Source organism: Maniola jurtina, chromosome 2, assembly GCF_905333055.1.
Source record: "Maniola jurtina chromosome 2, ilManJurt1.1, whole genome shotgun sequence".
NCBI classification, from domain to species: domain Eukaryota; kingdom Metazoa; phylum Arthropoda; class Insecta; order Lepidoptera; family Nymphalidae; genus Maniola; species Maniola jurtina.
Window position 1 is genome coordinate 2269115 of NC_060030.1, and position 27073 is coordinate 2296187.

At 37.6% G+C, this 27073-nt stretch overlaps 3 protein-coding genes and 1 long non-coding RNA gene across 7 annotated transcripts in view; all 4 read left to right on the forward strand.

Annotated features, from left to right (window-relative positions):
• Positions 1-3822: 3822 nt before the first annotated feature.
• LOC123874514 (arginine kinase) lies at positions 3823-7551 on the forward strand. 2 transcript variants are annotated; one of them, XM_045919926.1, is made up of 3 exons: positions 3823-4154; positions 5526-5704; positions 6444-7551. In XM_045919926.1, the coding sequence occupies exons 1-3, from the start codon at positions 4096-4098 to the stop codon at positions 7343-7345; spliced, it is 1140 nt and encodes a 379-aa protein (XP_045775882.1). In that variant the 5' UTR covers positions 3823-4095; the 3' UTR covers positions 7346-7551. The 2 variants fall into 2 exon arrangements, with proteins under 2 accessions (XP_045775882.1, XP_045775874.1); XM_045919918.1 differs by lacking the exon at positions 3823-4154 and adding an exon at positions 4953-5111.
• A 1486-nt stretch (positions 7552-9037) lies between these two features.
• LOC123874543 (chromatin accessibility complex 16kD protein) lies at positions 9038-10874 on the forward strand. The gene is made up of 2 exons (XM_045919967.1): positions 9038-9227; positions 9494-10874. The coding sequence occupies exons 1-2, from the start codon at positions 9102-9104 to the stop codon at positions 9770-9772; spliced, it is 405 nt and encodes a 134-aa protein (XP_045775923.1). The 5' UTR covers positions 9038-9101; the 3' UTR covers positions 9773-10874.
• A 4516-nt stretch (positions 10875-15390) lies between these two features.
• Positions 15391-18959, forward strand: LOC123874551. Its single transcript, XR_006797949.1, has 3 exons — positions 15391-15579; positions 17327-17333; positions 18922-18959. It is a non-coding gene; the product is annotated as an uncharacterized LOC123874551 (long non-coding RNA).
• Positions 18960-19604: 645 nt separating this feature from the next.
• LOC123874525 overlaps positions 19605-27073 on the forward strand; it is a 29708-nt gene continuing 22239 nt past the window's right edge. The window contains exon 1 of one of the 3 annotated variants that reach the window (XM_045919958.1): positions 19605-19681. The gene's annotated coding sequence lies outside the window, so the exon portion shown is untranslated. Of the gene's footprint in view, positions 19682-21980; positions 22237-27073 lie in introns of those variants that run through there. The other 2 variants (XM_045919938.1, XM_045919947.1) reach the window with 2 other exon arrangements.

Genomic DNA, 27073 nt, shown 5'->3' on the forward strand with positions numbered 1-27073 from the left:
TACATAAATTTTGAATTTGCCATAGTCGGGCAAATAGGCACTGGGCCGTCTTGCTTATGTTCGTTGAGATATTTCTTCGTTATTTGATTGGTTGACTAAGCATTTTAAATTTTAACTTCAATAAAGTGCAATATATCTAAGAATAATTGTATGTATGCTACTAGATATTCTTAGAAAAGTTATTTCAATTCAAAAAACGCGTGCAAACGGTCTTGAAAAACGGTAAATGCGACAAAGAGAAGAATATTTTTAAAACCGGCTAAATACCGCTGAAGCAAGGCTCGCCTGTGTCATTGCCAAGGTCTTCCAGAATCTTCCCACGGCCTCGCTTTTTTATTCCAAATGTCATGTGCGGACTGTTTATAGCTGAAGCTAATGAATTAATATGCTGTTCTGAAATGAAAAATGGTTTAACTACGTTTTATGGACAGCAAACCTATTTGTTAGAAGGAAATAAAAGCTTAATTTGCTATTTATTCCACTGAACCATGTTGCACCATGACCATAGTCCATACAGATTTGTTTGTTTCAGTTGTGTTTCCTCGTATATTATGTACTTCCACAAAGAAACGCCTGTTTTTATACAGAGCCCATTTTTTGTCTAAAACAATTTTTCCAGCAGCAAAAATCTGGACATTTTTGTAACAATATAATAAGGAGGAAATTACAATATAATACATTGTGAGGAAATCTGCATGCCTTTGAGTTCTCCGTTATGTTCTAAAAGATGTGTGAAGAGTCATCTGCACTTGGCCAGCGCAGTGGACGATGGCCTAAACCTTTCTATTATGAGTGGAGACCCATACTCAGTAGAGGGCTGGCGGTAGATTGAGATGATGATGATGATCAAAACGAAGTATTTGAATAAGATACTCGTAACCACGATTAACTATAGCAACAAGCTGTATCAACCATTAGGCTTGCCTCAACGGATGATGAAAAGAGCTATGCTCGGAGTTTCTCTACCAGATCAAATCAAATCAGAATCCGGAGATCTGCTGAAGAACCCGAGTAGAAAAAAGACCCTTACCCGCTTTTGATGAAATTTGGTAAAGAGACAGCAAGCAGGGAGACGCGTAATTTATCGCAGAACATCGTCAAAGAGTTCCCATGGGACTTTCGGGCATCTGCATATACTTTTGTAGAAAATTATAAAAATCCCACGAGCCACTCATAACTCATTTCTGTTGTAAATTTTCAAAGATATATTAGACTCCGTGGGTAGGTGCATTCAATTTATCGTTTCAATTACCGGAAACTCATTTAACGAGCAACCAAGGGGCATTGTTATTTGTTGCTTGTTTGTTACTGGCGCGCACTGCACTACTGCGCCTCACAATCGTCTGCGATAACTCGACGAGAGCTTCTTGATATATTATGTAGGTGGGTACATGGTACACATGGACTCATCATCAGCATCAACCACTCGTCACAGTTTTGCGCCGCCAGAATCCAGCGGCTCCCCGCGACACGTTTGATGTCCTGTGCCCACCAGTGGGGAATCTTCCAACTCTGCGCTTTCTGGTGCGAGTTCGCCATTCTAGCCCCTTGAAGTACAAGTTGAAATCCCAACGTCTGTTAGTTTGTCGAACTATATGTACTGCCCATTTCTTGTACTACAGCCTCATCACAGTATCAGTAGTAAGTATCTTGTTTTCAAATCTACTACTTTTGATAATTCATAAACGGATCTTGACTATGACTTTGATCGCTGAATTGAAAAATGGTTTTCCTGCAATACTTTAAAATACCTATCCGATATCCCACATCATCAGGTTCTTAGCCCAGAAAAAAATTCGTCCGCACTGTACCCAAAAAAAATTTTTTTTAAAGATTTTATTTTACCACTTTCTCAGATAATATATAGGTATATAAGTATGGCAAATTACAACTTCAGAAGTATCTTTGAGCTAAGCTGAGCTCGTATAAGGGTTTCTTTTTGACTATGAAACCCTAAGGGCCGTATTTTTTGGAATTCCTACAGGAGTGAAGCCTAGGCGGATTCCAGTCCCTGAAGTTTGTGCACAATACCTACCTACTTAGCTATACCTACCAACCTAATGCTGTTGAAAAGGTTGCGGACTGCGGTAAAGAAGTGGCACTATATAGGTCAACGTAAAGGTCACGCCGGTTATGTATGAAACAGCTGAGGGCTGGGGCGCGTTTATGGCTTCCTTGCCTCGATCGCTCCACGCAACGCTATGGGTAATCCGGTCAAGGACACGAGGATTTTGACCTTTGAAAAACATACCTACACCTACAAAACCTACAATTACCTATACTTTCTTAAAGAAATAGGAACTTTTTGTGCTTTTACCTACCTTTATTTAAGTATATGTACTGCACCTGCTTACTCATAATACTTCTGTTAATTCATAACACGTCACACGTTCACAATACGTCTATACGACGTATTATTAGGTACCTATATTATTTTCTGATACCTACTAAGCCTAAGAACCTACTTACCTAGTGCCTATTTACCTAAAATAATACTAATGCGTTTATTTTGTGCGTAAAGTTATGCAGGCGAAATAACCGAGTAGGTAGGCCACATGGATGTAGGTAATAATAATTAAAGTATTAGTTTAGTAGGTCCTTACATAATATTATGAACTTTATTGCTGGTATCCATATATAGTATCTATTGCTGGTACCTTTCAAGGTATTCAATAAAATTATATCATAGATTATTGTGAAAAAAAAAATGAAAAGTTGTAAATGATTTAAAAAGCTGGAAAAAACTTTTTGGTCGTCAAACGCTTTCTATCTTTCTATCACTTTGACCATGGGTTTTGACGTACGAAAATAGTGATGTGTTTGTCTTTTTTCCGAATCCCAAAATTTTAGAAAAATTGCATTAGGTAAATATTCTTTTTATGTTTAATACGAACTTTGGTATTTAAATTATGAATTAGTTACTTATAATTAGCTGGTAATAAAATAATGGGTTGATATGTTCTTTCTTCACTGCAAAATTTTCGATAACGATTCGATTTGCGATATCTCTGGGATGTTGAAAAGCTATGGGAATTTCTGTACCTCTACGATGATCGTTTTAATCTCTAATTCGTCGTAAACATCGTAATCAAAACAAGAAAAGAATAAAACTGAATTTCGTAGTGCCGTTAGTCGTACCGTAATACTTTTGGAAACCGTCCAGCTTGGGATAGGGATCGGCAACATCCTAATTTTATATCAGCCACTGTGCTATGCGGCTATGATTGTGTAAACACAAACATTTATATTCTATAATCTTACGATTTTCTACAGTAAAAAATTACTTACGGTGTAGAAGAAAGTAGAATGATATTCAAAAAAACGTTACGCATTGGAGTGTTACTTAATAATTTATCGTAAGTTCTATGTGATAGCCATTAGCCAGCGTTTGAAATGATTATTGCGAACATTTAGAAAGCGGCAGGTCTGCGATGACCAGACGTGAAGCATCCCAGCAAGGCCAAGGTTGACAGCGGTAGGGCCGCGGTGCGGGCGCGGGGCGTAGCGGGCTTAACGCTCCGCGCGCTCCCGCACCGACCATTCTACTCCTCGCAGTCGACTCTAACGGTTGTTCTAGTGCAAGGTAAGCGGTAGAGTTTTTTAAGAATTGAATCTACCGCCCCGACCAGCCTCTCCACCTGCTTGCGTCACACGGCACCACTTCAAAAGTTTTGATAGCGATTAAATTGTTATCTAGTGACAATCTAAACCGTTTCAAGATGTGCAATGATAAGTTCGAGTGTGCTTTTTCTGATACGGTGGTTCTTCGCGGCTCGGAGTCCGCACTACATTCAAATAAAGCCCGCGCAGGTAAACGGTGGCGCTGGCCGGGGGTAGGTTTCCCTCCGAAAAGTTTTGAAGCGGTTCCCGAAGGGCGCGAAGCGTGAGCCGCGTGCGTGCGTACCGGCGTGGTACTGGCCATCGATCGGGACAACCCTCGCCCTCGCCGCTCCCTGCACAGCCACACTCATTTGGGCAAAATATCACTCCATCATTGCATTTAGTATCCCCCGTTCATTTTATTTAGTTGCAGTAGTTATTTTGTGATATAGTGCATGTTTTAGCGGCTAGTTACATCTCGTAATAATTGTGAAAATGGGTGGTTGTGCGACGAAAGAGAACAAGGAAAACAAACCGGCTGAAGATGCCGACGGGTGCGTATTATAAGCCGGCATTTGTTTTGCAATATAATTATTTGTCCCTCTTTCTTTATTATTCCAAATTGTTCAGGATTTTATGACACGTGTTATATTATAAAAAATGCATTAGTAGTTTAAACTGACCAAAAACAAGGTAAATATTAAAATAATTAATTAGTCACTGTTACTGAGCGTATTTTTGGTCAGTTCATAAGAAATATTAATTTTTAATTGAAATCCTTTAAAAATAGAACAATTCAATGATAGAATAAATAAGGTTGCTAAAAAAATAAATTCTCATCAGACTTAATTTTTGCAAACGGCTGAAATATGTAGGTAATTTGAAAACTTATCCGAGCTATGTCCTTTAAATCTTTTTGGAATTTATTATAATAAATTTATAATTTTCTTGGTTGTGATAAGTTCGTCTTTAGTCTTGAAAACTAATGATTATTTTAACAGATCAACTAATTTTGTACTTGTAAAGCCGGTAGGTATTCCTAAGTGAATTGCTGTTATATACGAATATGATACGAAATTTTCTTGGAATGTAAAAATGAAACTGTAATTTGAGTATGCTTTGCTATGTTAACTACGTTGTCGTACAGAAATGAATGCAATTCAGTCATAAGAAACTCGCGATAACATTCGTAAGCAGTCATCGAGTGGGAGGTACGGCTGCGCGCAGCAGTACCGGTGCGCAGTGAGCTGACAAATCCGTTCGACTTGCGCGCGGCTAAGGCGACCTCTGGAAAAATTACGTAATTCTACTAAATTCGAGTGGCTCTTGGGTGTGTTCGAATAACAATTCTATACCCCGGCAGTTCCCCTGACACTATCACCTAGTTGCTAGTCCCTCTCATCGCCCTTAGTAGCATTAAAACAATCCATCACCATGAATTATAAATTCAAAGTCACGATTCCTGTTATTGTTTGCGGTGGTGCTGTTCTTGCGTATTACCTCATCAGACGGTTTGTAATATTTGTGTGTAAATTATTTTTATGCAAAGATATCCTGTAAATTAAACTAAACACGAACATTAATTTAAATTCAGTGAATGATTAATAATATTATGCAACAATCATCTTAGTGCTATAGCTATTTTTTTTAGATGTAAATTCCGGAAAACTTGTACATCCCTATTTTAAGAAGCGGAAATTTTTAAATTTTTTCTGACCATAGCGTATTTTTTTTTTTTTCATAATTTTTGAACCCGTCACGTCATTGATTAGTTTAATTTTCATTTTGCGCTTGGAGAATTAGATATTTTTTTCGAAATGTGTACGCGAGCAACATGTGCAGCATTGAAGGCGTTAGCGCATTTTATTTAATTTATTTCCTTTCCAAATCGTGCTCTTAATAATATTTTTCGTTGTAATTTTCAGAAAAGCCGCAGCAATGGTGGACGCCGCAACCATGGAGAAATTGGAAGCTGGATTCAGCAAGCTCCAGGCTTCTGACTCAAAGTCACTGCTGAAAAAATACCTTACCAAGGAAGTTTTCGAAGCTCTTAAGAACAAGAAGACATCCTTTGGCTCCACACTCCTGGATTGTATTCAGTCTGGTAAGTTAAAAAATCCTTAATATCTACTGACCTAAACCCATCGATGTATACCTAAACCTATTAAGTTTCGCAGTTCATTTGCGCTGACTAGGTTATCTACTCGAGAATATGAAATACAATAATTATAGCAAAATTGCAATACGAACTTATCCGGTTTAATTACTGAAGCGTAAAAAACTCGATGGCTGATACGTACCTACTTGAGGCGATATAAATGAAACCAAAGCCTTCATTAGTGACTAATAAGCATTTTCATTATTTTGTTTTCGGGAATGTCAACCTTATCTGTAAGGGGGTAAGGTTTTTATTTAAGTCTGGTTGAAATTTCACTACACAATAAAATGTGCCTTATATTTTTATTTAGAGTAAATCTATCAATAACTTTCGCTATTTGTTAAAGAGTAATTTATTTAAATGTTAAAAGAATATTGTTGAAACTGAAGGTAATTTTTACCTTATTACCTATAAGAAACAATTTAAGTACTGTGTACTATCAATTTTAGATTAGATGAGGAAAATAAAAGATAAAACGTACATTCTTAGTTATAATATATAATATTATAAGTATAGATACTAATCTATAGCTATTATTAAAATAAAGTAATATGTATTGAAGATTAAAATTTTATCAACTAAAATAATGTCTATTCAGATGTTAGTTTCCAATAAGAAAATAATGGTTGGTGAAATGTTTTAAGTGTTTTAACATGATTTATAATAATCATTCATCTTGTTCCAGGTGTTGAGAACTTAGACTCTGGAGTTGGAATCTACGCTCCCGATGCTGAAGCTTACTCAGTGTTTGCTGAGCTCTTCGACCCCATCATCGAGGACTACCATACTGGCTTCAAGAAGACAGACAAGCACCCTCCTAAGAACTGGGGTGACGTAGAGACCCTCGGCAATCTGGACCCCAACAATGAATTCATCGTGTCGACCCGTGTCCGCTGTGGACGCTCAATGGAAGGCTACCCCTTCAACCCCTGCCTAACTGAGGCCCAGTACAAGGAAATGGAAGAAAAAGTCTCCTCAACCCTGTCCGGCCTCGAAGGCGAGCTCAAAGGCACCTTCTACCCCCTCACCGGCATGTCCAAGGAAACCCAGCAGCAACTCATCGACGACCATTTCCTCTTCAAGGAGGGCGACCGTTTCCTCCAAGCGGCCAACGCCTGCCGCTTCTGGCCGACCGGTCGTGGCATCTACCACAATGAGAATAAGACTTTCCTGATCTGGTGCAACGAGGAGGACCACCTTCGCATCATTTCCATGCAGATGGGCGGTGACCTGAAGCAAGTGTACAAGAGGCTAGTGAACGCTGTCAACGATATCGAGAAGCGTATCCCGTTCTCGCACCACGACCGCCTGGGCTTCCTCACTTTCTGCCCCACCAATTTGGGCACGACCGTTCGCGCGTCCGTGCACATCAAGCTGCCCAAGCTGGCGGCCGACAAGGCGAAGCTAGAGGAAGTAGCGTCCAAGTACCACTTGCAGGTGCGCGGCACCCGCGGCGAGCACACGGAGGCCGAGGGCGGCGTGTACGACATCTCCAACAAGCGCCGCATGGGCCTCACCGAATACGACGCCGTCAAAGAGATGTACGACGGCATCGCGGAACTGATCAAAATCGAGAAGTCCCTGTAAGCTATCGATCTCGTACTAATCAGTATTTTTTTGTATTATTTATCGTTTTCACGTAAGTATTGGATGTTGGCTGGGCTGCTCGGCGAACTAGTCATCGGCGCTTCACTCGGGCGTTCGTGCACGCGGGCGGCCCTTTATACTGTTTTTCGTAAAAATATTTTCTATAAGGAAATGGAAAATAAAGACAGCTAGCGTTAAGACCAAAACTGTTTCTTCATTTTATTACCCCTTTCATCCATCATAATTCATAATAAGAGGTTTCAGCAAAAAGAATTGATTTTTATGTAAAGAAAGAATCATTGATCGAGTTGCTCTTTCCTCTCCGACCAACTGAAAAGCATAATATTATGATTTTCTTATGCAGCAACAATAATAGTCAGGCGGGGTTGGAAGTACTCGAGTACGTCAGAGTTTTTATTCATGGGAAAGCATAGTGAGAAAAGATGGCTTTTCAAGTTTAAGTTTTAGCGCGTAGTTACAAACTTTTTAGTATAGCAACATCTGAAACTGAATTAAAATGTTGCTGTACTTTAATTCTTGTTCCTTTTCTTTGATCATCATGCTTGTGGCAAACAACATGAAGATTGTAGACCAACTCTATAATGTAACTAGCTGATGCCCGCAGCTTCGCCCGCGTGGATTGGTCAGATCCCCTGCAGCATCAGGATTGAGGAGTTGGAATCCAAATTTTTTATGAAACAATGTCGCAAAGTTCCTCTATCGATTAAAAAAGAAATGACGCAAATCGGTTCAGAAATCTCGGAGATTTCGGTGTACATAGGTAGAAAAACACAAAAAGTAGCCTATGTTACACCCTGGTCAATCCTCTACTTGTATGTGAAAATCCCGTTAAAATCGGTTTAGCCGTTCCGAAGATTAGCCTTTTCAAACAGACAGACAGACAGACAGACAGACAGACAGACAGACAGACAGACAGACAGACCGACAGACAGACAGACAAAAATTTTAAAAACATGTGATTCAGTTATTGTTATCGTTCAAATAACCATATGACCTTAATATGTGGTAGTTATTTCGAAATTACAGACATACACTCCAATTTTATTTATTAGTATAGACTTAGCTGATGCCCGCAGCTTCGCCCGCGTGGATTGGTCAGATCCCCTGCAGCATCAGGATTGAGGAGTTGGACTCCAATTTTTTTATGAAACAATGTCGCGAAGTTCCTCTATCGATTAAAAAAGAAATGACGCAAATCGGTTCAGAAATCTCGGAGATTTCGGTGTACATAGGTAGAAAAACACAACTCCCTTTTTGAAAGTCGGTTACAAAAGTAGCCTATGTTACTCCCTGGTCAATTCTCTACTTGTCTGTGAAAACCCCGTCAAAATCGGTCCAGCCGTTCCGAAGATTAGCCTTTTCAAACAGACAGACAGACAGACAAAAATTTTAAAAACGTGTGATTCAGTGTTGGTATCGTTCAAATAACCATATGAGCTTAATATGAGGTAGTTATTTCGAAATTACAGACAGACACTTCAATTTTATTTATTAGTATAGATGTGTAGATCGTCAAGCAGCAAGCATCGGCAACACTCATGTTATTTTGCCAAAAGCGGCTTTTTAACGTGAATTACTAAAGTGCCGCTAACGGCAGAGTCAGTGCCTAAATGTCAACTGTCAATTAAGTTTGACAAATGACATACATTTATGATTTGACATTTGACAGACAATAAATATAAAATAATTCTTTTTCCGTCGGCTTTTTCTCAAATATTTTATTTTTATAAATAAGATGTCTGCACCAAAACCAGAAAAAGAGCTTAATTTACCTTTATCTAGAGTGAAAACTATAATGAAAAGCTCGCCAGATGTAGATGCTGTAGGACCAGAACCTCTATACTTAGTTACTAAAGTTACGGTAAGTTTGCAGTTTTTCTTACACAATTTTAGTCATTTAAAGTTGAAAGTAAATAATTTGTATTTGCAACATGATTTAGCATTGTTAAAAATATCGTAAACGTTTTTAATAATTGTCTAAAGATATTATTAAACTGCAGTTTAATTACGTCAATATTCTCTTTAAAAAAGTTAACAAGTTTTATTTAAATAGATTGATTGTTATTCAACAATATTCTCATATAAAAAAAAAGAAAAATTTCTCACTTGAACCTATGCCTTTTACAGGAATTATTCGTCATAGATCTAGCGAAACGTGCCTTCAAAAACAGTAAGAACAATTTACTAGAATATAAACACATAGCTGAGATAGTACAAGAGGATGACACTCTAGATTTCCTGCGAGAGATTATGCCAAGAAAAATTACCGTAAAACAGTTCAAAGACTTGATGGCTAAGAAGGCATCAAAGGGGAATGAATCTGATGAATCCAGCGAGGAATCCAGTGAGGAAGAGAGCTGTGAGGAGAGTACTAGTAGCTCAGAGCAGGACTCGCAAAAAAGCTAGAATTAATATTAATAATAGGTGAAGTCAGTGCTCCTTGCCTGCATTTTTTTTTTTTTCAAAAAGGGGCTATCTAACTGCAAAAAGTTAGTTATGAGTTAGCAGTTATCACCCAAAAAAACATGGGAATTAGAAAAACAGATGTTTCTAAAAGTTTGTTATTTAGGATCAAACTAAGAACCTTGGTCATACATAACATTCTTCTTTTGAAAAGTTGAATTATGTCTCTGAAGATTCCCATGTTTTGGCAATAACTCAATATTTACTTTAATAATAACCCAATATTCTTTGCAGTAGCCACTTTATGGAAAATTACTCAGTTTCAAAAAATATGCCATGGCTAGGGAATGGTAACCTGTGTAGGATTATAGGAGATACTTTCAAGTTTACATTTAAGTTTCCAAAAAGCATTTCTATTAGCATTTTGATAGAATAATATTGTTGTGCCACATCTTGTCAAGTTCACGGCAGTTTAGCTGTTATTGTTCTTGCAATTCATGAGTCTGAATGAACTATACTTGCAGTTACATTGTATACAAGCACATTGTATACAAGCACATTGTATACAAATACATTGTATACAAGCTCATTGTATAACTGTGTGCCTGTCAAATTATTCAGTCCCAAGCAAGCGCTTGCTAACATGCCATTTACTTAAACTGATATGACTTAAACCCAAGCTTGAGTCAAGCACACTTGTGAAATGTAAAAACTGTACCACTATATTTAACTTATGATCTAAGTTAGTGCTGGCATCGCCATTTAATGCATAACTTTAATAGAATCAGTGTAAGTTTAAATCATTATTAAAGACATTAATTTTTTTTCATGTAAGTATCTATCTTTTTATAATAGGTATACAAACATCTCGAAAGACTACCTAGGTATAATTCATTGCACATTTTGGCTCTTACTATTAAAAATTTATTTGTACTGAGCAGTAGTTCAGTCTGATAATGTAATTTTGTACTCTTCAAAATATGAATGACTGAATGTTACTGCGTAAATTCTTATTAGTAAGACGATTAGTTACTGAAATGAGATGTAGATGTGATAATATTATGAATTTAATTCATTTAAAACGACAATAAACGTTTCTTTTTTATTTAAGTGGTTTTCATTTCAAAAAAGTCAAATTCAATTTTTTATATAAACCTAAACCTACGTCGCCATCTACACTCATAGTGTTGTACTAACTAAACTAAACCATAGATGTAAGATATCTATGAACTAAACAAACTTTTTTGCGGCTAGTATAGTTAATTAAAGAAGCTGCCAACAGATGGCGCCACTTTTTCTGGGCTACCTCGTACCGGAAGTCGGAACGCTTTTAAAAATCTCATAACGGCACGGCTTTCCCAGTAGGGTGGTAACTAAACACGGCTAAAGCCTTCCACCACACTAGGTAACTAAGTTTTGTTTTGTTCAATGACAATAATTTTAGCCCTTGATTTATACACCTGTATTCGTTTTATAGAAAGCTGTGATAGCCTAGTGGTTAGAACGTCCGCCTCCTAATCGGAAGGTCGGGGGTTCAATCCTGGGCACGCACCACTAACTTTTCAGTTATGTGCGTTTTAAGCAATTAAATATCACTTGCTTTAACGGTGAAGGAAAACATCTTGAGGAAACCTGCATGCCTGAGAGTTCTGCATGTTCTCAAAGGTGTGTGAAGTCTGCCAATCCGCATTTGGCCAGCGTGGCAGACTATGGCCTAAACCCTTCTCGTTCTGAGAGGAGACCCGTACTCAGTAGTGGGGCGGAAATGGGTTGATCACAATAATCATAATAATATTTCGTTTTATACCTACTCTATCTAAGGAAAGAAGCTAGAGCGCTTTGCTTACTTCTTTCCGTGGATATTAGATTAGCGTATAGCATAAGTCATCTGAACCTTCAACCAATTGTTTGATTTTCGCTGCTCAGTACTATCTTCTAAGACCTTATCACTTATTACTTATTAGGATAATACAAATTCTTACTAAATATTGCGCGAAGGCCTATTGTATTAGTTATAACTCTTCTGTCAATATACTAATAATACTCGTATCTAACACGTTCTGTATGCTCGACCGATATTATTTGTACAGGTATATTTAAGTGCATATTGTAGTGTACACTCCAATTCGGGTCAAGAATACCGAACTAAAAATCGATTGTCAAAAATAAAATAAAACAAACGTCGAACACTCTATTTTTAACTACTGAGTACTGACCACTTAAATTAAATATGGAAAACTAGAGGATGCCCTCGACTTCGTCCGCGTGGATTTAGGTTTTTAAAGATCCCGTGGGAACTGTTTGATTTTCCGGGATAAAAAGTTGCCTATGTCAATTACATGCACGCAAGCTACCTCGGTACCTTTCATACAAATCGGTTAAGCGGATGGGTCTTTAGGAATCCCGTGGGAACTCTTTGATTTTCCGGGGTAAAAAAGTAACCTTTTAGATAACTAAAAAAGAAAAGTAGCCGATGTCCGTCCCCGGGATATAAGCTAACTCTGTACCAAATTTCATCTAAATCGGTTAAACAGTTGGACCGTGAAAAGGTAGCAGACAGACAGACGGACGGACAGACAGACAGACACACTTTCGCATTTATAATAGTGGTAGCTTAGTGGTTAAGTCCGTGGGCCTCTTATTTATAGGGGTCTGGGGTTCGATTCGGGCATGCAACTCTAACTTTTCAGTCATGTGCGTTTCATGCATTTAAATATCACTTATTTCATCGATGAAGGAAAACAGCGTGTTGAAACCTGCATGCCTGAAAGTTGAAACTCACTACCCATATTATTATAAATGAGAAAGTTTGTTTATTGGTTTGTCCTTCAATCACGTCACAACGGAGCGACGAACCGATGTGATTGTTGTTGTATGTTTATAGTTAAAGCTCTGTAGAATAGCTTAGGCTACTTTTTATCCTAGAAAATTAAAAAGTTACCATGAAAATTTTATAATAAGTACTAAATTCACAGAAACGAATTCGTTGGCATCAGGTAGTTGTCCATAATAGGTATTATGTTCTTAAAAGTTTGTAAAGTCTGCCAATCCGCACATGGGCTTTTATGATTATCACTGCTTCTTTTAACTAAGTTAAAACTGAGACTAACTTAACAACTAAGACCTAAAATACTAAGTTTCCAACTGAGTTAATAACACGGCTTAGTAGATAGGATACCTATCCCACTTACCTACAAGTACAAACATTGTAGGTATGTACCTACAACAAATAAATTGTGACCATCGACTTGCATTCAACGGCGGATCCAAGGGGGGGGTCATGGGGGTCATGACCCCCCCCCTGAGCTGGTTCCAGGACTTAGGTGGACCACTAATTGAACATAATGATTTTATTTATATATTTTGTCACCATACAGATTTTATGTAACTACATACCTTCAATATTTAATTAATTTTTATATAATATAGTAACTTTGTATGATGGCAAAAGTTTGGGAACGAACGCATCGAAAATTTGAATTTTACCGCGCCACACTTGCGCGCGCTTGTCGACTACTTAGTACGTAACGTCTAGCTAGACCTAACCTCAATCGGAACGACTAAACTTCAACATAATATCATAACAATATAGTTAGTTCTAAGTTAAAAAACTAAAATTTCTTTCTGCCTATACCTAATGTGTTTATGAGTGTACCATGTAACTATACCGTAATAAATAAAATAAAATAAAAATAACATAAGTATTCTTAAAAATTGTTGCTGCAAATTCATTAATTACAAGAAATGGTAAGTAATCAGTTTCTCATTATTCCAGTGCGTGTGTTTTAACTTAAATGTTATTATTGTTAACATGGCCGTAGCCAAAAGAAATTGTTTTCAAAATGCATAATATACTAGTTAGATCTCGATTTTACAAGTTTTTTGTAAATCTATCAATAAATTTGCGCTCGCTTCGCTCGCGCTTTTATATTGTGTTAGTTGATTACCGGAACTTCGTTCAAACCCCGTGGAAACTCAGTTTTTTTGGGATAAAATACCTAGGTATACAATGCAAGGTACCACTGAATAGTACCAAATTTTACCTAAAAAGATAAGCCCTGAAAAGTACTTTCGCTAATATTATTTCGTAAATACAATTAATAAAAATTTCGCGCTCGCTTCGCTCGCGCTTTTATTTTATTAGTTGTTTTTGTAGTAGTTACCCGGAACTTCGTGCGAATGAGATTACATTTTTGAATATCCCTAGAAAATCTTCATTTTTCATGAGAAAAGTAGAGTGAGGTGCTTTAAAACATAACATTTTTTATGGCTGAGCTCGTTCATCTCTCGCTTTTTTATCTGTAACAGAAAAATTACGCTCGCTGCGCTCGCGCTCATATTTCTTGTTACATTCTATCTTGTTCAAATCTTCAATCAATCTTGGTCAAATTGAAAGGTAAAATTCCACTAAGCAACTAGGTATTCACCCCGTCAAGTCGAGTAGAAGATTTTTTCTCCGGATAAACCCCCCCAAACAAATCCCATTTTTACTTGTATCTATTGTTATCAAAATTAAATTATAAGTTCTTGACTTGACCACGACTATGTGACCCCCTCCTGGCGCCAAAGCTGGATCCGCCCTTGGAAGGCGGTTGACCTGAACTTGGCTCATTGTCAGCTTACGCAACTCTTCATTGTTAAGGTTGCTCCCCATCTTTGATCTCTGTAAATAAGTGGGAAGTAGGTACATAATATTACTTACATATTGTTACCTACTATACTTCGATTTCGCTTCTCGTACAAAATTCCTCGGTGCTTGAAATGAAGATCAAAGAGTGTGTGTTTTCAGTCAGTGATGGCAAATGGATCCGAGACATAGTCGCTAACTAAGTATATGCTTCATAAAAAAGCTTATAGAGTCACTGGAGAGAGCTATGCTTGGAGTCTCTCTCCAAGCATGGCTCTCTCCATCGCTGCATAGTAGAGAACCAAAGTAACCGACAATAGAACGGGTTGCGAAGCCTGAAGGGGCAATGGACAGGACACATAGTTCAAAAAATCGATACCTTGGGGTCCGAAGGTGCTGAAATAACGATCTCGCACCAGAGGCGCAGCTATATCCTCCTAGCGGGGAGGCTCCAAGTCCCAGACGACATCAAACGAATCGCTCGACTTAGGCAGTGCGGCGCCGGCGCAATAAATGATCATGGTGTGTGGAAGCCCTTACAAGAGAACTATGCCTACAAGAAAACTAGAACTATAATATGACGTATATACATAATATGTGTTAGGATCGATGTGTAAAACCAAAAAATAATGACCCTCGTAATCGTAGTGTGATAATAGAGAATTTGTTTATGGCTTTATTTAATTTGCATACCTCAGGCATTATGAAAACATTCAGTATATTTACATGCCTACTTAATTGGATTTTTAATAACTAAGTAATTTCAGTGACAGGCGTTGAGAAAATCCAATGTTATTATTTACCACTTTCAAATCGATTGTTGGCATTTTGCAGGTAGGTACCTATTTACTTACCTACTCTTGCTCTTGCACAACCGTTACAATAAGTAGGTCGTAACTGATACCACTAAATAGGTGTCTGTTTACCTTCGTAATATAATTATTATTATTATCATTAGGTAGCTCTATTTTAATCAATGCTGAATTTAATTGAGGGGCATGAGACGGATCTGCCCGCGAAATTCAAATTTATTTTGGTTTTTCGCAATTTGTAAACTAATACGACAAAGTAGGCTTATGGGACTTGAATTGCGCCAATAGCAGAATCATCCTCACAGGTTTATATAAAAATCTTTACTTGAAAGGGTCTAGTTTAAGAAATTAGCTATAGTATCGACTAATTTGTGAGTAACTCATGTCAAACTCATTATTTTGACTAATTTCTTAAATGAAACAGTTTCAAATAAAGATTTTTATGTAATCCTGTGAAGATGATACTGCCATTGTCGGAATTAGAATGCCATAAGCCTACTTTGTCGTATTAATTTACAAATTGTGTAAAACCAAATTTTTGAAAACAGACCCGTCTCTTGCACTTTAAGTAAGTTTGTAAAGCCTACAGCTACCTATCTACACCTCGAATCTAACTTAGTATGACCATTGAGCATGGTTTGTGCCTTGTGGACCGAACCTCACCTTCGGACGAAAAAACAATTACACCACTAATTATGTATTTAAATAGCAATAGTGCGCTAACTTTCACAAGGTTTGTTTGACGTATTAAACATCAAATAATATTAGTGACCTACTAATTTTTTTATGATAGGCTTGTGCGGACGTACTATATCTTAGTACCTACTAACTTACCTAACGCCGTCCAACTTCTTGCAAAACGTTAGCAAACCGCTACACTAAGGGCATAAAATAAATTGATTCTGATAACAATAAGTTAAAACTACTAATCTTTCTAACAACATTAAACCTACCTGGGTTTAATGTTGTTAGAAAGATTTAGAGTTTTCATGTCAGTCTTTCTGCCAATGTATTGATTTTATATTACGAATTTTTAAAATAGATTTTCAACTCATGTTAGTTGGCGTGGAAACTCTTGCATTTTTCGAGATGGAAAATACTTAAATAAGTCTCATCTTCTATCTTTGTTGTACCTATTCCTCTTCCTTTAGAACCTCTTCCATTGCCGGTCACTAGATACTATTAGAGATCTCTTAAATCAATCAATGTTCAATCTACCTGTAATCTGTTACTTAGCAACGTTGTTATTTTTCAAAAAATGTATGGTCTTTTTGATAAATAATAATGTTGCTAAGTAACTTATCTACTGATTACAGATAGATTGAATATTGAAAACAGACGTTATACAGATAAGTGTTTCCCTATCCACTTCTTATCTTTTTGCATTTCACTTTTACTAATTTTTGGTACCTAGGTACCTATTTACAAATATAAAAAAGCGGCCAAGTGCGAGTCAGACTCGCGCACCGAGGGTCCCGTTCTACAGTCGTATTTTTTCGACATTTTGCACGATAAATCAAAAACTGTTCTACTTCGGAAAATAAATCACACTATCACACTAATATTATAAAGGCGAAAGTTTGTATGTGTGTGTGTGTGTGTGTATGTTTGTTACTTCTTCACGCAAAAACCACTGGACGGATTTGGCTGAAATTCAGAATGGAGATAGACAATAACCTGGATTAGCACATAGGCTACTTTTTATCCCGGAGAATCAAAGAGTTCCCACGGGATTTCGAAAAACCTAAATCCACAATCCACGTGAACGAAGTCGCGGCCATCAGCTAATATTTCATACACCCAAAATGTGATATTCATAATTATGTACGTAAATCCAAAAGAGCAAGGTTCTAGTCACACTTGACTGGTTTTTAAGTAAGGTTGACTGATTATGACGTGGTTTCGGCATAGAGATAGAAGTTTCACGTCTTCATGTCGGCTTTCATAAACCTTTTATTTATAAAAAACTAGCCGATGCCCGCGACTTCGCCCGCGTGGATTTAGGTTTTTCGAAATCCCGCGGGAACTCTTTGATTTTCCGGGATAAATAGTAGCCTATGTGCTAATCCAGGATATTATCTATCTCCATTCCAAATTTCAGCCAAATCCGTGCAGTAGTTTTTTCGTGAAGGAGTAACAAACATACACACACACACACACACATACAAACTTTCGCCTTTATAATATTAGTGTGATATTCTCAGTTAACAAGGACGCAATGTGCTTGCTGCAACATGTAGAGAAGCGAGAAGTTGCAATAGGGGAGGTTGCACAAATGAAAGGAAATGGCTACTAATTATACAGTTCACTTTATTATTCTAATAATAACTACAGTATATAGAAACATAAGTATAACTCCTACAATTCAAGGTTAAATCTTTTTGGGGTACCGTGCCCGAAGGATGGCTGCCACCGGGAGCCTATTACTAAACCTCCACTGTCCGTCCGTCTGTCAGCGTGCTATATCTCGTTAACCGTAATAGGCAGAGAGGATTTAGAAATACCCTAAATCCACGTAAAATCGGGGCATTATGTATGTGATATAAGGTAAATGTTGTGACCCTCGGCAATGTACTACGACAAAACTCAGCAAAAAGCCGGTCAAATGTGAATCGGACTCGTATACAATGGATTCCGTATACTAGCGTACACAAGGAATACCACTTTTCAGTTTTTTTATTTATTTACATGGTAGCCATTTTGTAATGTTTATTATTTGTTGTTATAGCGGTAATAAGAAGTACACATTCTGTGAAAATTTCAACTCTCTACCCATAACAGTTCACGAGATCACTGACAGACGGACGGACGGACGGCCAGCGGAGGCTTACAGCTCGTTCACACAGGCTGCGTAAGCGTAGATGTAGCGCGTACCATTGCGTTGTAATGTATAGAACAGTATGAAACATGACATACCGCTTGCGTGGCGTGAACGTTCACGTAGACGTAATGCGTGCAGTTACGTCTATAGGTTCCTGCGCGTCACTACGCACGTGTCACGTGTAGGAGCTTAGTGTGAATCGGCCTTTAGTAATAGGGTCCCGTTGGCACCCTTCTGGTACTTCATCTTCTTTTTCTAGTGACATCTCCTCGGAGGCTGGTAATCATTAAGGTTTCCATCTGGATCCGGTTTTTTAAATCCCATAGAAACTCTTTGATTTTCCGGGATAAAAAGTAGCCTATGTCCTTCCCCGAAATGTATCCCAAGTCTGTACCAAACATTAAAATCGGTTCAGCGGTTGGGCCGTGAAAACGTAGCAGACAGACAGACAGACAGTAAGTATGGATTATTATTAATCTATCGATAGGTATTGAATTCGATGTGCATTTCTTAGCCAGCCCTACCTGCCACGTTACGTAAGCCACCGTAACGGCAATTCCTGGTGTAACGTAACACGATTCCTGCCCACATAAATTAAACCAGTATACGTACAACGATTACGTTACTTTATCTTGGCTGTATCCTACTTATCTACTTGTCACTTGGTATTCGACGATTACAACAAACTTTGCACGATTACGTTATTGGAGGAATTACGCTATTGGAGGACCTTACCTATTGGCACAAGCATGGACTTAGAGTAGCTATAGCTATGTACTGCAAACCGCCAGGCGCGCCGAGCATTTGAAACTCTCAGGAGAGTTCTCCAGAACGTTTTCCAAGGTGTGTGAAGTCAGACTATTTTTTTTTTAATATATATATTTTTGAAAAGAATATTTGCCATGTTAAATGACTAATATTCCCCTTTCCTCTCCAACTAAGCGTCAGGCTTGTGCTAGGAGTAGGTTTGAACCGTCGACCTTTCGGTTTTCAGTCCACTCCTTTACCGGTTGAGCTATTGAGGCTCGTGTGGCGGTGGGGATGATCATGTCAAAAATAAATTATTTCTTTGTAATTATTAAATAGAGTGTCTTCCAAAATTCGTAAAATTCGCATTCGATGCTAGTTATAAGTTTGCTAACCATTTTAAATTATCGATTAATCTAAAAAAGTACGTTAAATTACGTCAAATGTTATGACGTCACATCCGTGAATTTCATTCACAAGCTCCCTTAGCCCAATAGCGCACTAGCGGCTAGGCCGCAGCGGCCAGGCCGCAGCGGCCAGGTCGCGGCGGCCATCGAGATAGATACATTAGTATGAAATCGCCATAGAGCACGCGCACCTGGCCGCACGCGGCCAGCGGCCACACCAAGCCGCAGCGGCCAGCGAGATCGAAGCAACGCATTTGCGGCCCAGGTTCAGTCGCTGGCCGCTGCGGCCAGTGAGATCAATATTGCATTGTAGTTAAATCACCAGTGTGCGCGCACTAGCCGCGGCGGCCGCACGTATTGTGGAACTACAGCGTGATTTGTGATCATCGCGATTGACGATCACCCGGTGATTGATGGACTTAATTTTCTTAACAATTCTTCAAACGAAGACTTGCTCATCCGAAAATAATTAAAGAACTTGTCATCATATTGCTGAAGGTCGGTGAAATAAGTATGAAATAATCCCTTTGTTCGCCTTTCACGTAGCAAGGGATGAACCCAATATTTTTTCCTCTTCTTTTTCCGCTTCTTACTTATAAGGTACAAAAGCATTGCTATTTCCTCAACGTCTATTTTAAAGCGTGCTGTATGTGCAACTGGCGATCGCAGCCGCGGTTTTGGCCGCGTTGCAAATCGCAACCCCTGCGGCCGGGCCGCGCGGCGTGGCCGCGCTGCCAGGCCGCTAGTGCGCTATTGCTCTTACTAAGCGAGCGTTTTGACGTTTGATAAAAAGTCGCTGACGCGAATAGGGATGATGAGTACGAAGATCGTAGTCATCATCCCTATTCGCCAGCGTGGTGGACTATGACTATGTACCTACTTTTAAGCTTATTTTTACTTCTCAGTTCTTGCACCATCCCGCGCTCTCGTCGGTTAAATCCTTTCACCAAAGGTTACCTGTAAGAAATTGCTTTACTAAAGCCGTCCTTGCGCCTTTTGTATAGTTTCTGAGGTATCTATGTTTTCCTGTAATGTGTGTGTAGACTTCTAAATAAATAAATAAACTAGTTATACTTAATATTTTATTCTGAGAAGTGAAATTATTCAGTAAAAACATTTTTATTTTGGTTTAGTTTAGATTCGCTTTTATAATGGAGAGTGCTCTGTAAAAGGAGGATGGGATAAGGTCAAACACCTCTTGTGTTTGACCTCATTCCATCCTTCTTTTTCTACAACCGCACCGCACGCCACCGCACCGTAACTTTCACCCTCACTACCAGGACCTGTGTGCCTGGTGCACTTCGACCGCCCGTTGAGCCAGATCCTTTTTTCCACGGCGCGGCGGCGTAACCCGCCTGCTCGTTTACTTCCTAATTTTATTTAATTTAAAAAAAATCATAGACGTTAATTTTTTTTCTTTCTTGAGGTTGGTACCTAGATAGGTAATAGGGAACTTCTGAAGAATTACCAACTTAGATACTTATATTTTTTTAACTTTATGGATAGTTATTTAAAGAATAGCAAATCTAAACTATGCCATTCGGTAGACGTTTTATTTTAAGTTACTTCATAGAACAAAAACTAACAGCCCGTTTCGTGAATATTTCGACAGCTTTATTACACTTTTGACTGTGCGTATACCAGATAACACATATTGCACGTAGGTACGGGCACAGAATATACTTGTGGTAGTTAACTGCCTCGTTGGTGTAGTGGTTAGCTTGTTCCACTGACGAGGTCCTGGGTTCGATTTCCAGGTCGGGTCAAAAATATGTACCTATTGGATTTTTCTGTTAAGAAATTCTCAGTTACTAGCTCTGATTGGTCCACTGAACACATCTCTCCTCTTCGCTTAGGTGGATACCGGGCCTTAGGAAGTTGGCTATGTTTCATCCCCATGCCTCGGAGACCACGTAAATCCGTCGGTCATGTGCCTGATTTCTCTTGGTCGTGTCTGATTTCCGTCCCATCAGGCTATGAGAGTGCAAGTGGTTTAAGCTGGAGTCAAGGATTGTAAGATGTAAAAATTTTTTTTTGTAACTTTGAATTGGAAAAGAAAGAAAAAACCTATGTCTGCGTACACACTTATGCACTAGGTATATTATTTTCCGCGAAGCTGGTTAATCTCAATGGAGTATGGAGACTTTATATGGCAAGAACTCAAAGGTAGATACGAGCAGGTTTACGTAGGGGTTTATTAGGTATGATAGGATTTTGTTATAAGTACGTCTGTCGCTTGGTAATCTGTAAAGAAATCTGAGGCACGTGGCTATAAGTACCTACTATAAAATAAAAATAGTACCAAAAAAATATAACAAGCAGAATAACTATACTGGCAGTAGTTAGGTTAGGTTACACGCACGGTAAAACGCACATAACTTCGAAAAATTTGAGGTGTGGGCCTGGGATCAAACCTCCGACCTCCTGAATAGGAAGAAGGTGGAGGTCTAAACCACTGAGCTCTCGAAACCTAGATATTAACGTCAATAAATTATTGCTTTATATGCCACGATATTTTTGTACGCTACGAGCGATGCTGAAGTAATAAAAATATTTAAATTTAATTCGTCTAGAATATTTAAATTAATAACTTACTAAAGAAATACGTAAGGATAAATAAAAATTCTAGTCACAAGTTTTAATTTGCATAAAACTAATGAATAACTGTAATAATGCAATTCTTCTATTGTCCTGTAAAAAACCGGTCTTTTTACTGAGAAATCAAGGTTAATTTAATATTTTTTCTCAGTGCGATTTCTACAATGAAAAACTAACGCCTTCATTCGTTCAGTGCGAATATTTCTACGATCTACATTCGCGCGCGGGCTTTGAGTCTAGCCGCACGGTAAAATTTGATAAATAAAAGGGCTAGGACCCAGAGTCGTGAAACTGATTTAAAATTATCGAACTGTAAAATTTCGCGCCATCGCATTTTTAATTTTCCGAAGGCAGTGATTGTGTTCAAAACATTCAATATGACGATTTACAGCAAAATTGTTCAAATAATTTTGGTTGGTGTTTAACAATGAAATCCTGAGTTCCAGCTTTTGCAGGTTTGTAGGTATTTTATAAAAAACTAGGTTTTTAAATTTTGGCGTGATAAAATTAAATAAGTACTTATGATTTTTACTAATTTTAATAGTGTGGAGCACGTTGTGTATAATATTTAAATATTAATTATTTAAATAGATTAGGTAAGTAAACTGTACTTATACATATAATTATTAAAAATCCATTCAACCTAATTGATATTATAAATGCGAAAGTCTATCTGTTTGTTTCCTTTTCAGCGCCCATCTGCTTTTCAAAGATGAAGATGATTGCAGCCAAGCTCTAACTCTATAAATTAAAAATAAAAACTTAACCATACCGTATACTAATACCTACTTAAGTTTATTTTTATCTTCTAAAAATCAAAGAACTCGCACAGGATTTAAAAAAAACCTTAAAACACGCGCGTATCTTGTAGAAGCAAAAAATGATAGACAAACCCGCAAAACTCTATATAATTTAGTTGCTGAACAATTTCTGAAATGAAAGTAGAAAGTGAATTAAATTAATTTTATGATCCTAATTTATAAAATTTTCATCTGCAATCAACTAAGTTGTAATTTCAAATATTTCGTGAAAAATTTCAATTAACTTCGAAAAGTTAGAGAATTGAAATTGTTTTTTTTCAAAGCGGCCAAGTGCGATCGGACAAGCCCACCGAGGGTTCCGCTACTTTTTACATGTACTTATTTATTTTGGTACTTAGATTATCTCCATCTGCAAATATAAGTTTGTAATTCCGAATTATAATGTGACATACCTATTTTAAATTTTCGGATTTTTCCCTTTACTTGTGCTATAAGACCTCGTTTCTTGCCAAACATTCTACGAGAATCTACTCATATAGGTTTTGATTCGCCTGCGAGTGACAAAATTACGACAGACAGATTTACGAAGTCATCCTATAAAGGTTCCTTTTTTACTTTCAGGTACGAAACCCTATAAATTACGTAACTTTCAGAAACATAGGTATTATAAATTCTAGGTTGTTTATGAGTGCTTCGGTACTTGCTTCATAGTGGACTATTATATACGTACCTACCTACTTGCTAAGTTGCTACAACGAACACCTTCCTATTGCAGTACCTAACAAAGATACCTTCATTATAATTTATTATTTCCCTAATTACTGCAAATGGCGCTCTGAGAACATGCATATAATACATGCATCTGAGAATAATTACTACTTATGTTTTATTCGTGTTATATTCACATAGGTTTATATTATTGTAATGAAGTACCTCTACCTACATACCTACCATAAATGTAAAATCCATCTCACTGGTACCTAATTTTTAGAGTTCCGTACTTCAAAAGGAAACAAGTGTAAATTAAATATTTACAACATCTCCGACAAGTGAAGGTTACAGTAACTAGAAAAGAGCTGATAACTTTCAAACGGCTGAACCGATTTTCTTGGATTATATCTAAGAACACTCTAAATCAAGCCATCTTACAAACAAAAAAAAACTAAATTAAAATCGGTTCATTAGTTTAGGAGCTACGATGCCACAGTCACACAGATAGATACACACGTCAAACTTATAACACCACTCTTTTTGGGTCAGGGGTTAAAAAGAAACTAGAATCACTTCGTTGCCTGGCTGTCGTGTCGGTCAAGACCCGTCAGGGGAATCAAATACTTCCCATTGACCTAGAATCACAAAAGGCAGGTAGCAATGTCAAATATAGCTCAAGTAAATGGAAAAATCCAAAAACTCGTATTTGTGGTTACATTACAAAAACAATTAAAATCCATACTTATATAATATTATAAATGTGAAAGTGTGTCTGTATGTCTGTCTGCTACCTTTTCACGGCCCAACAGTATAACAGATTCTGACGAAATTTGGTACAGGGTCAGCTTATATCCCGGGGACGGACATAAAATAAAAATAAAATAAAATAAAATAAAATAGCCATTTATTCTACTACCATTAAATTCATTACATTTTTTAAATTAATTACATGCAACATTCTTATTCCTTTAAAGTTATTATCATTAGTCATAATAATTAAGTCGTCATTATTATAAGAAAAGTCCAACAATATCATAAGTATTACTACATATCATGTTACAATGTTATCTAATGTCATTATTATATTTATTTATGATTGTTTGTCAGTGTATTTATAAAAGTGGTATAACAAATATTGTAGTGTACGTAGGTGAGATAGTATAATAGGTTTTTTATGGTAGAAGTCGCCCTTGGGCGTAGGCCTCCCCCAGTTCTCTCCAAGTCCGTCTCTCTTGTGCGCTCCGCATCCATAGCGGTCCCATGACTTGTGCAAACAAATCTGCCCAGCGTCTTCTGGGCCTTCCTCTTTTCCTTTTTCCATTCCGTGGTAGCCATTCTGTAAGTATTTTTGTCCATTTGCTATTGTTCGCTCGGCTAATGTGGCCAGCCCATTTCCATTTTAGTAACCTTATTTGCGTGATGACGTCGCTAACTCCCGTTTTCTTTCGGATCTTATGGTTGTTAATCTTATCTGATAGTTTGATACCTAACATGCTCCTCTCCATTTTCCTTTGACACACCGCAATTTTCTCCTCGTCTGATTTTCTGATAAAAAGACAGAAAAACTATCACAAATAAGTGAGCACACACATCAGCTTCTAATAGAGAGGAAAGCTTTATATCAACTAAAACGAACACGTAAAATAAGAAAGGAAATAACAGTAATAAGCAAGAAAATAAACAAAAGCATATCTAAAGACAAAAAATTACACAGGACAAAAACATTCGAAAAATTTATTGAAAAGTCAGGAGCTATTAAAAAGGCTTACAAAGAACTACGAAGTACAACAGAATGGGCAGCAAACATAAAAAACAAGACAGGCAAACAACTAAGTAGACGTCCAGACATTTTAAGGGAAGCGACAGATTTCTATGTATCGTTATATTCGTCGGAAAAAGATAACTCCCTTTGGGAAGAGTATAACGATTACGTGAGATATAATCAAATTGACATTAATGACATCTTACTATCAGAAATAGAATATGCAATAAGCACACAAAAAAAAGACAAGACTCCGGGTGAAGACAATATAACCAACGAGCTCTTAACATCTCTCTGTGAACCCTTAAAACCAGCATTGAAAGTATTATATGATAATATATTAAAAACAGGAAAGTCTCCAGAACAGTGGTCGAATTCAACAACTATTCTTCTGCACAAGAAAGGAGATAAAAGTGATTTATCTAATTATAGACCGATCAGTTTAATGACAAACTTATATAAGGTATTCGCAAAACTCATACTACACCGAATCACGAGAACCCTTGAAGAAAACCAACCTCGTGAGCAAGCAGGATTTCGTAAGGGTTGGGCTACTACGGACCACATTCAAGTTGTATCCCAAATAATAGAGAAGACAAAAGAATACGGAATTACTTTATACATTTGCTTTATAGATTTTACTAAAGCATTTGATACAATAGAACACTCAGAAATATGGAAATCACTTAAACAGCAGGGTATTGAAAAAGAATATATTAAAGTACTACATAGCATATATAGAAAAAGCTCAGCAAAAATTAAACTAGAAAAAATAGGACCTGAATTTCCAATTAAAAAGGGTGTAAGGCAAGGGGACCCGTTATCCCCGAAAATATTCTCGGCAGTAATGGAAACGATATTCAGAAATATAGACTGGTCTAACAGGGGAATAAAAATAAACGGCGAATATTTGAGCCATTTAAGATTCGCGGATGACATCGTACTTTTTTCAGAGTGTCCTAGAACCCTAAATGTTATGATATCAGAATTAGCTCGAGAAAGCAAGAAAGTAGGGTTATCACTTAACAAATCAAAAACAAAAGTAATGACAAACGGTGACAAGCAACAGCACTTTATCATAGAAGGGGAAGAAATAGAAATTGTCAACGAATATATTTACCTTGGACAATTAGTATCATTTGATGACCGAACGGAGAAGGAAGTGAAAAGACGTATCGCCCTAGCTTGGAAGAAATATTGGAGCCTAAAAGAAATAATGAAAAATAAAGACATAAACATTAGGATAAAAGCAAAACTATATGATGTCGCCATACTGCCATGCCTAATTTATGGCTGCCAAACATGGGCACTCAGAAAATCAGACGAGGGGACGGACATAGGCTACTTTTTATCCCGGAAAATCAAAGCATTCCCACGGGATTCCTAAAAACCCATCCGCTAAACCGATTTGTATGTTTGGTACCGAGGTAGCTTGCGTCCCTGTAATTGACATAGGCAACTTTTTATCCCAGAAAATCAAACAGTTCCTACGGGATCTTTTAAAACCTAATTCCATGCGGACGAAGTTGCGGGCATCCTCTAGTGTAATATATATTTCTTGTACGATGAGCAAAGGGTTTGAGCAGGTAAACATGATAGGTTGCAAGTCTGTGGCCTATCAATGGTTTTAATGATTCTTTTTCGATGTCCAAACAGGAACGGCTTTCCTAATTTATCGTTCAGTTAAAATTAGATAAAACTTACTCGATTTTCAACATTGACCTTTCAACGTATTCCCTAAACTTGAGAAGATTTCATTTGCTGGCAGCCTTTGTGCCTACAACTGCGCCCCCGTGTTAATGTCACTCAAGTGCCAAGAGAGCCTTGTCGGACTGTATGTGTGTCCCACCCATTGCCACTTCAGTTTCATAATTCGTTGGGCTATGACGGTCCTACAAGAACCAAAGTAGTTCTTTCATGCATAGCTTCCTTTCAGATTTGATTACGTAGAAGAACTCTCTTATAAAATAATGGGTGTTTCCATTAGGTTGGTGGTAATATTATAGGCACCTGAGAGAGCTATGCTCGGAGTTTGTCTACGTGAAGAAGGTTTGTAAT